Source organism: Oryctolagus cuniculus, chromosome 3 (genome assembly GCF_964237555.1).
Source record: "Oryctolagus cuniculus chromosome 3, mOryCun1.1, whole genome shotgun sequence".
In the NCBI taxonomy this organism is placed as follows: Eukaryota; Metazoa; Chordata; class Mammalia; order Lagomorpha; family Leporidae; genus Oryctolagus; species Oryctolagus cuniculus.
The window spans coordinates 140,309,251-140,320,211 of NC_091434.1; the positions used below are offsets into that span (position 1 = coordinate 140,309,251).

The 10,961-nt window shown below is 41.1% G+C and overlaps 1 protein-coding gene across 3 annotated transcripts in view; it reads left to right on the top strand.

Moving 5' to 3' along the window:
* ORC5 (origin recognition complex subunit 5) overlaps positions 1 to 10,244 on the top strand; it is an 85,050-nt gene extending 74,806 nt beyond the window's left edge. For all 3 annotated transcript variants that reach the window (XR_011387388.1, XM_002712028.5, XM_051849723.2), the window contains 2 exons: positions 1,615 to 1,727; positions 9,477 to 10,244. Coding sequence is in view for 2 of the 3 variants with exons in the window: in XM_002712028.5 (XP_002712074.1) it covers positions 1,615 to 1,727; positions 9,477 to 9,522 (159 nt within the window). In the remaining variant the exon portion in view is untranslated. The remainder of the gene's footprint in view (positions 1 to 1,614; positions 1,728 to 9,476) is intronic.
* Positions 10,245 to 10,961: the final 717 nt, after the last annotated feature.

Sequence of the window (10,961 nt, forward strand, 5' to 3'; positions counted from 1 at the left end):
AATAAGTACTGAGACTATGGAGACTAGACTAGACTACTGAGACTATTGAGACTAACTCAATGCGCCTGGTCTCCCACCATATGGGACTGAGAGGGAGTAAACAAATCTTACACAGCTGCTTTGTCAGTTAGCTGATTCCTGATCCAACCTCTGATTGGAGGAGAACAGCGTGCTCAGCACGTGGGCAGCAGAGCACGGATTGGTGGGAGAGGACTATAAAGGTGAGATAGAAGCAGCGGGGGGGTGGGGAGAAGATTCACTTATGCGCCGCGAGGCACCACAGACATCTCACACCACGCGCTGAAAGAATAACAAGAATGCGGACACACACCAAGTGGAATGCGGTTAGCACAGGAGCAAACTTGAGCGCACAACGCAGAGTCATTCGCTTAAACAACAGCGTCCAGTCCGGTGTCGTTCTCCCGCGAGCTGCGGAGGAGCGACACCTAAGGCTTATCTGTAAAATGGGTATAATAATGTCCACCTCATAGGTCCAGGAGGAATATATGTGATAATGTGTATAGAGTACTTAGTACCAAGTAGTCAATACTATTATTTTTTCATTATTCATATAGTATTTATTTAGTATCCACAAAGTATTAGTACCATAGTAAGTGGGTATATTAATTCCTTAAGGGGTGTATTAAATCCTTTATATTGCCATACAGCAGTTATAGGTTGTCAAGTCTCCAAATTTCTTTTGACATTACTGGTGCCTTTCCCTGCTGGTCTCTAGCAGTTAAAAATAAGAAACTGGGAAAAGACAATGGGCTGTTCAGAGTAAGCTCTCAGATCAACTTTGTTTATTGGGTTTCACAGCACTTAGTACTGTATGGAGTTATTTGGTTCTCTGGTTTGACCTACTGAAACATGGTTTTTTCAGCATTAATTGTTCTGGTGTTTCCGTAAGTACCTGAACAATAAGTTTTAAAGCAAGACTGAGCTCAGGCCTCAGGGGTGATATTCTTATTTGTCACCCAGCCAGCCACCCAACTCTGAAAAAGGCCCAGATCCACATTTTAATTTCTAGATTCCTTAAGTAAGTATAGATGGGATATTCTAAGGTATTCCAATAGATACTCTGAGATGTTGATTATAAACGGAATTCAGTGTTTCCTGATAACATTTGTAGTTTTTAAAGGTTTATCAGTCGTGTCTGTTATTAATGAAACAAGGCTGTCTCAATTGGAATCCTTAAGGACTGAAGTTTAATTCAATTGTTGAACTAGGACTTTATTTTTGTTTTCCCAGAAACCTTTTATTTAAGGTATACAAACCTCATGCATTTCAGAAATACACTTTTAGGAGCACAGTGATTCCTCCCATCCTGCCCGCACTCCCACCCTTCTTCCTCTTCCCTCTTCTATTCCCATTCTTATTTTCTACTAAGATCTAGTTTCAATTAACTTTATACATAGACGATTAACTCTTACTAAGTAAAGAGTTCAACAAATAGTATGAAAGGACTTTAAACATAAGTACAAATTTGTACATACAGATTTTTGTGGATTCAGCTACATATCTTTATCAAAGGTACTAAAAACGTTTCAGAAACAAGGACATGATGTAGTCTCATTTTAAAAGTTTCTCATGAAAATGTTCTCATGTTTTTAGATTACCTCTCTGGTGACCCTTCAGCTGTTAGCCCTGGTTGGCCACGATGATCAGCTTGATGGGCCCAAATACAAATGCACAGTATCTCTAGACTTCATCAGAGCAATTGCAAGGTAAGAATTGAGTGATTGGTAATGTAAAATGTCTCAATTTCTGTAATACACTAAATACAAATATTACTTTTTTCCTAATATAGTGTCATTAATCATTTAGAGAAGAAAAGGTAATTTAAGTACCAGAGTAGATAAGTTTCACTGTAGAATGGACCCTCTCATAAAATTTACCAGGGACAAAAATTAAAAGAAATAGCTAATATGCTAGATGGCAGAAATACAGATTATAGGAGACTTTAACAGACTGGAGTAATGGCCCCTATGGTAGCAGACAGTTGGCTGCAGAAAAAGTCTTCTGTACTGAAACAAGATGGGAGAGATTTGGCTGAGATCCTGAATGTTTTAGCTGACTACAAGGTCTTAAAAATCCTAACTTAGGAAATATTGTTAGAAATGTGTAGTGTCTTGTTCAAGGGATATAATCATTCTACTCCGTGTTACCGTAGACACATCAAATCTGGTGTGCTGTGCTGTTTCGAGTTTTAGGAAAGGAATTGACAAATGCCTCTGTGCTGAAGGGACACAAAAAGAGTGGTGGAATAAGTAACTGTGCTACATCTCTGAAATATGAAGGGTGGGAGAAGAGCCTTAGGGAGGACATGTTAACTCTCTCAGGTATTCAGGGGCTGTCGCGTGCACAACAAATGACACTAAGTGTAAGTAATTCTAGAGCATGAGGTGATGTGCAGAGGAAAGATGGCTGTCCAAATGAGAGCTGTCTGAAAATGCAGTGAGTTGCTTCAGAGTGTTCAAGGCATTTATGTGAGTGGTCACAACTGGGCACTGATCTGTTAAAGACTGTGCTAGAAGATGTCACACAAGTGTTGATTCCTGGGTAGAACAAGACAGTCCAGAAGACAGTGTGCTCCAAACTTTTTTGAATATAAAGATTTCATTTTAGCATCCTTTTAAAATGAATCATGAAAGTATATCCGTATCTTTCGAAATTGATAATATTCAGGCATGAGACAGTATTTGTTGGGCCTAAAAACAGGGTTTGATGTGGGTATGGATTTGCTGCACAGACAGCAGCTCTGTCCTGAAATCTCTTCTAAATTTGAAAGTCCCATAATGCCAGTGTGGGTATTTGCCAAATTTCCATGACATATAGACTGCAGACATGAAGGAGGATTTTAATGTTTCATTGTAATAAAAAAGGGCAAACTGTAACACAGGTTACTGAAAAGAAACCTTTTTGGGATGTATCAGTATATTCGTAAAGCCATAACTTTGCTTTTGTAAATAATGATATTGGAACCTCTAAGAGCCTTTATCTGAGGCATAACTTTGGAATGAAGTCCATTTTCTTCAGAAGGTGTTGCCTCTGCTCTGAATGTGTTGGGTCGTGCCCCAACATTACTGTGCACAGGGCATGTATGGGGATCACATATGGGTCCCTGTATGCTTAGTGAATATCCATTGAAGCAAACTGAAATTGCTGTCACCCCATCCAGAGCATCACAATGATGTTAAACCCATCTGGAGACATGCCCTTCCATTTACCCCTCAGAGGAAAGAGGAACTGTAGACCTGGAATTTTGTCATAGAATCTGGGAACTTTGTCAACATCCTTTCCTTGGTTTTCTTTCTTCCTCCCTGCTTTCCATGGGCAGTATGCAGAGCACCCCCTTCTTCCCTCATCTTCCTCATCCACTCTTTCGCCCCCATGGTATTCCATTTCTGCTGACTGGCCTCCCATGTTCTTCCATCATCTTCTCATCGTCTTCTTCATTGCCTGAACTAAATCCCGAGTCATCCCTGAGAATATCACTTCCCATTGAGTTCTCTCTCATGGTAACCACTGCTTTTCTCAAACCTCAGCAACATCCTTGCTTCTTGTTGCTAGTTCGAGACTTTCACTACCCCCAGCTTGTAAACTGTGGCTTTCTTGGAGACTCATGCAATTTGGCTCTGTTTCTGTATTCTCCTTATGAGAAATTGTCTCCTACTAGCCTGCCATCCTGTCAACCTCATGTATTAAAGGACAGAATACGTGGTTCACAAACCTATTTTCCTCCTAGGTCCTTGACTCTCTTCCAGCTACAAATCTATATTCACACTGTTCATCCTCCCTGTTTCACAGAACGGAGTTGAAAGTATCAGTTGAGAAGTCATTCAGCTACCTGCTTAGCACTCGTCTTCTCTATTTGTCCCTTTTCAGTAGAGTAGGACCCAAGATCTCAGGATCTCAGGTGGATTCATCCACGTGTACTGTGAATTCCATCTTCTCCTCTTCCCCTGAACCTCCCTTGGTCTCTGGCTGTTTGTTGTCTCCAAGGCACCCAACACAGTTGACCACCCTGTTTCTTTCTTTCTTTCTTTCTTTTTTTATTTTATTTAAGGTATTCAAATTTCATGTGTTTCATATATACAGATTTAGGGGCATAGTGATACTAGTTGACTACCCTCTGTTTATTTCTTTTTTTTTTTTTTTATTTAAGGTATACAGATTTCATATATACAGATTTAAGGGCATAGTGACACTTCCCACCCACCCCACCTCCTGCTATGCTCCCACCCTTCTTCCTCCTTCATAGAGCCCAAGATTCCATCATCCTTGGGCTTTCCTCTTTATTCTTTGGCAGTTTTGACTAAAGCTCATTTACCAAATTTTCCTTTCCACTTGACCTTTAAATATAACTATGCCTGAGGCTTTGTCCTCAGCTCTTTTCTCTTGTTGTACCTTTTACTAGTCAAGTTAAGCTACACCATGACTTCCAACAACCATCTGAATATTAATAACTCCCCTATTTTTAAAGGCCAGACTTTTAAAAATAATATTCTTGACCTTTATTGAATGTTTCCCAGCTATATCAATATGTTTCCAAAACTGAAATCAGGGATTCTAATCCCTGCTTCCACACACAGGAAAAGGGAAAGATCTTTCTTGCTTCCAGTGTTCCATTTCAATGAAGAGCGTGGCAGTCCACCGTGTTGCACAAGCCTGAAACCTGGGAGTCCTTCTTGACTTCTCTGTCTCCCACACTCCCAGTATCAATCATTAGTCACCTCTGTGTATCACAGATTCATTCTTTTTCATTATTTGTACTTCTGCCACCTGGTAGACCAAGCCACCATCCTCTCTTCTCTAGTAGTTTCCTATTTGATCACCTATCCACTCTTATCCTCCTATAATTTATTGTTCATTGTATACCAGAATGATCATAAAGAAATTTAATGTCACCTTTCTACTTAAAAGTCTTCAATGATTTCCCATTATTCTTGGGATAAAAGACCAGAATCTTTAAAACCCTGCAATGCCAAAATGAACTGAACTCTACCTCTGTGCCCAGCCACATTGCACATGTGCTTTCTCCCCTCGGAGTTTGTGCTTCAACTACTCTGGCTCATTTCAGGTTTTCAGTTGTGGTTTGCCTGCTAGCGTGGTGCATATGCAGTATTCTGCAGCTTCTCATTCTTTCATCTAGCTGTTAGAGAACACTGAGATTTCAGTTGAAGTGTTCCTTTAGGAAGCCTGTCAAACATACCAAGACCACGATTGCCACCACCCTCGATGCACACAATTAGCAAGTTTCCATTTTGTTCGTCATGGTATGTATCACTTTAATTAAATAATTAACTGAATAAATAGAGTTCATCTTTCTTTCTAGAACATGAGCCCAGGAAGCACAAAGCGCAGACTGCATTTGTGTTTGTCACTACTTTATCCTTAAGCCTAGCACGATGCTTTAAACTTAGTATGTGCTAAAAAAATAAATAGGACATATTTTCCTATAGTGAGTAGCAGTAACACTTCAGATGAAGCAAAACTATGTGGGTTTGTTTTACAGGGCACCAGGAAGAAGAGAGATAAGGAGATAGTCCCATTCTAAATTGAGTCTTGATATAGGGAGGATGTCCCAAGGATGGTCACCAAGAAGAGGCAAGGCAGCCTCACACCACCCATTTTTGGCAGAGAATGAATGATTGGATCATAAGGCACAAACCAGATAGATAAAATTGCAGGAAACTACTCGTGATAGGAGTTTAAGTGAAGAAGGCAGTTATACAAGATAGAAAGTTGTACATACAAAAAGAAAAAAACTAGAAATACCTGAGGAAAGTAATGGTCAGAAGTCACTTACAGAGTGGGCATTTGGCCTAGGAGCTAAAACGCTCTGTAGCTCCTGATTACAGCTTCATATTAATGGCAGACCCTAGAAGGCAGTGGCGATGGCCAAGTAGGTGCATCTCTGTCACCCGTGGGAAACCTGGGTTCAGTTCCTGGCCCCCAGCTCTGGCCCTGACTTCGGCTGAGACATTGTGAGCCAGCACATAGGGCTCTTTGTCTCTGTGTATGTCTCTTGTCTCTCTCCGTCTGTTGCAATGCCTTTCAGGAAAAAAAAAATGTCATGTGCTGCCGGGACCAGCGCCATGGCGCAGTAGGCCTATGGCGCCGGCATTCCATATGGACGCCAGTTCGAGTCCCGGCTGCTCCTCTTGCAATCCAGCTCTCTGCTATGGCTTGGGAAAGCAGTAGAAGATGGCCCAAGTCCTTGGGCCCCTGTACCCTCATGAGAGACCAGGAAGAAGCACCTGGCTCCTGGCTTCAGATCGGCACAGCTCCGGCCGTTGCAGCCATTTGGGGAGTGAACCAACGGAAGGGAGGCCTTTCTGTCTGTCTGTCTGTCTCTCTCTCTCTCTCTCTAACTCTACCTGTCAAATAAATAAAATCTTAAAAAAAAAAAAAAAAGTCATGTGCTACCAAGAAAGCAAGTAGAGTCCTCAGGCTTAATGATAAAGTCATCGTTTGTGACTTTGCCAGGAACTCTTACAGTGATGGGGTAGAAGTAAGTCAGATTATAGATATTTGCATAGTGTTTTATGAGAAAGTACATGTAATGAATAGAGATAATGCTTTTCCTTCCTTTATTCACTTGCCAATAATTTGACTGCCCAGCATAAACAAACACTGTGCTAAAGCTTTGGGAAGATACAGCAATGGTATAACATAGCTATATCCTCTCATGAGCCTACATTCTAGGATTTTTTCCTTTTTGTCATAAGGAGGGAGAAAGGATTACACGGTTGAGAGAAGGCTATTATATATTTTTTAAAGAAATGAGCTGATAGATAAGAGCATAGAGAAGGTGAGTTAATGATGCAGAAGAGAGATTAAGTCAAAGCACAAAATCCTTCAAATGTTATGTGAGCATGGGACTTAGGAAATGAGTTACGAGATGAGAAAGGGGAGTCCTCGTTCATTGTAATGAGAAAAAGATGAATTTAAGTGGAACAATTTGGATGTTTGGTGACTTCTGTTTTCTCAGTGAATAAAGAGGCAAAAGTGAGGTGAAGGGCAGAGCTAGTCGCAGTGTGAAAGAAATATGGGATATTTGAAAAGCTGCTGTGAGGAATGGAAGAAAGTGTTGACAAGGAAAGCAATGTGCTGGAGTGCTGAGGTTCTTGACCTTGGATGTACAAGGGCACCCTCTGTAAGACTTACGATCTTCTCCAGTAACACTGCATGTGCCAGGTACTGGAAGACCAAAGAATTATAGTCGAAATCACATAGCATTGGGTTTTCTCCAGGTGAGTTCAGTGAATGCTAGCCAGTGAGCACTTGCCGTGATGGTTGATAGAGACTAAGCTTGGAGGAGCAAGAAGAAAGTAAAGCCAGTTGAGGACTAATAGTTCAATACCTGACATAAACATACTCAGTACGTATTTGTAGACAGAGAAAAAGGGAAGAAGTTTGTGGGCATTTTGTCCCAAGGTGTTCCAAATAGTGTAAATGGCAGAAATTGGGGATCAGAGGGTAAAATGTCTGAATCCATGTTTTTAGAGGTAGAACATATGTGTGTGTGATCCTGAGAGTGGAAGAGAAGGTCGTTGGAGGTGGGAAAGACAAGACTGTGGTGCAGTTGCTAGGCTGGTGCAGGCCTTGGGATGGAGAGGAATTTTGATCTGGAAGCTACGTTGTTCAGTGACGAGGAACCAGAGAGTAGTGAGTGATCTCCAGGGAACAGAGCTTTTGGCACAGGACACTGACCTCACCTGACAGAACTGTCCAGGGCCCAGTAGAGTTGAATCTTGAAGGAGCCGAGGAAAAGACGATGTGCCTGGAAGGCAGCAGAGTACGGCCATGTCCTTGGGCCTCTGCCAACCAGGCCCAGCTGTGGCAGCCATTTGGGGACGATAGACTTGCTCTCTCACCCTCTCCCTCTCCCTCCCTGCCTCCTTGCTGTTGCTCTGCCTTTCAAATAAATGAATCTTTCCTTAAACATTTTTTGAGCTGTTTTAATTTTCATTTATTATAATTCAGGGCTGAGCTAAAGCTGGCAGCCGGGAACTCAGTGTAGGTCTTCTACATGACTAGCAGAACCCCAACTACTTGAGCCATCACCCTCTGTCTCCCAAGGTCTGCAATGGCGGGAAGCTGGAATTAGGAGCCAGAGCTAGGAATTGAACCCAGACACTCCAGTGTGGGGCATGGGAATCTTAACTACTAGGCCAAATGTCTGCCCCCATAATTATTGCTTTAAAATTATTTATTAGAGGGGACTTGTCAGTAAATGGGGAGGTGAAGGAGGGTCCTCAAGATTGGAATGAAATACAAAAATAAAACAGCTTTATGATTTAATAACCATACCTTTTGTGCCTTTAGGCAAAAGTGCTTTTTTTAATAAGTAATTATTTTTAGTTATTTTATTGCTGCTGTTGGTAACAGGATTGTTTTTGGCAGTGCTTCTGTCCCATTTGGAAAGGTTTGCTACTCTTCAGAGAGGACCTGTTAGAATGAAAGAAGGAATTCTTTAGTCCAACATTAGGAACCACAATAGCCAGCACCTCTCCTCTGAGCGATTTTCAAACATATTTTCATAAGCAGGTTCTATAGTCTATTTCAAATTTTAAAAAATATTTGGTGTGTCAGTCATTTACTTAGAAACTTTTTTAGAAAGTATATTATAAAATGATACAAAAACATTAATTGATGACGGCTTAATAAAAAAAGCATGCAATTAGTGAATCTTTAAAAGGCTGTTCTCACATGGGTGATTATTTTTGCAGAATTGAATACTTGAGGCTTTTATTTTATACTTACTGCTAGATCATTATATCTAATTATTTTGACCATTTATTCAAATAATAAACCCCCTAGTCTGAATATTTATAGTGAAGAATGAGTTTGAAAAAAAGAATATAATTATATGTCTCTCTCTGCTGTTTTATTCTGCTTGCCTTCAGAGTACAAAAATATACATTCACATCGTCTGTTTGTTGTATGGTATTCTTGGATCCTACAGATTTAGTTACAATACACAACACAGGTCAGCCAGTGCTAGGAGACTGAAAAGAATGAAAACTACAAATGAGGACAGATGAGCGATGGTTTCTGTAATGAGAAAACAGGTGTTTTGGAAGATAAACAATGTTCAGAAGCAAAGGAGATTTAAATACTTTTGCATCTCTAATTACTTTATTCTGATTATTAGACCAAAAAAAAAAAAACTTTCAAATGAAATCTAAGCTTTTTGTAGAATAATTGAAATACAGAACATAAGATGGTTCTAACTTTTCTCTTTTAGAAAAGCAAACTTTATGGTACAAACAAAATAACTTTTTAAAGAAACTGTGTTGAGTGACGTTTTTAAAAATGAGCGCCCGTCCCCTAGTGCTGCACTTGGTAGCACTATGCAAAGGCTTGGCTTTAGTTGTGCACGATTCTGCACGTGCTTCCCCTGAACCATACAAAGCTGAGCAATCTAGGGGTGAAGATGCTAACATATTATCTGTTTTTGTTTATAGGACGGTGAACTTTGACATAATAAAATACTTGTATGATTTCTTGTGAAAACAAGCTTCAAAGCCATATGGACACTGTGACAGTGACTAAGCCAAGCTGTGTTCGTCCAACGACTTGGCTGGCCGGGGAAAGGAGTTCTTTGGCTCTATTGGATTTGTCCAAACAGGTGCTGGCCCAGCATGGAATCTGATGAAAATATTCTGATTGGTCTGGGTGGACGTGAGCAGAAGACTATTTACCAGGGACCCTGGAGTATTTGGAAGCAACGTGTTAATTATAAACAGCAGGGTTTGCACACAATCTGTTCTAGTCTTAATGATGTTATCTTAACACTGAAATTGCCTGAAACCCATTTACTTAGGCCTACATTTTGCTCTGTGAACTATCCCCTGCGCTTTGAACGTGCCAGCAGCCCTTGTTTATATGCCCAGTCTTTTCACTTCCTCTCCACAGGAGCCTCTGCAGTTGCTTGCCAGAGCAGGTTTTCCTGAGGCCACCGTTTTAAAAGATCATAGTTGCAAAATATAAATACAAGTTCTTTTTAAAATCCAAGCTTGTGTATGCTTCTCGTTTCACTCCGATTTTCTCAAAAGACAGGGTGGCTGGTTGAGATGTAGACCGACTTTCCATCTCTAAGACTGGTTCAGTGTCAGGTTTTTCTGGTCAGTCTGGCAGTTAACCACCCAGCCTAGCTTTTTATCAAACAAGACAAGTTTTCTTTGTCCAATTGTTGGCCTTTAAGAATTCCACAATAAAGTATTTTCTTATTACACCAGTGTGAACTTTGGTTCTGATTTTCTTGTCTGTTCATATTTTTGACGTTTTCTATTAGCATTTAAATGCTTGAAAAATTATTTTGAACAGCCTGGTGTAAATGTAGCTGGTATTTGATTGCTTAATTCCATTTTGAAGAAAAATTCTCCATCGGCACTCCCAGATAGGAATCCTTTCCGTGTAGTTTTTGTCTGACATTGTCTGGTTTAGAGAAAACAAGTGGCTGTCTGGCCGCTTTCACCTAGAGGCAAGGAACCACAGACAGGAGGATGAACTTCCTTCTTCCCTTCCTCCTTAAAACAGCAAGGAAAGAATTCTGGCCCAAAGGGTGGATCCACAACAAGGGACAGTGTGTCCTCCCTCTGCCTTCTTGCCTCACAGAAAATGGCCACGTCAGGGCCAGGGAGAAACCACGTATAGCCTGGGTTCAGGGTTAGGTTTCCTGCATGCAGAAACCCTTGTGTCATCAAAGCAGGAAGCCGTGTGGTAGCTGACTCCTCAAAGGAGAGCAGTGCCACCTGGGAAAGTTTCCAGCCCCTCAGATTTGGTTAGGCAGGTGCAGGTGCTGTGCAGCCTGTCCTGGATGGGCAGGGTCAATCCACATCTTGAAGGAACAACTCTGAGTTTTCAGAGGGGAAAGCAATTATCACATTGGAGACTGAGCAGGACTGAAAAGAGGCCAGGTGTCCCGTGGGTGACTGTCCTTCCTCCTC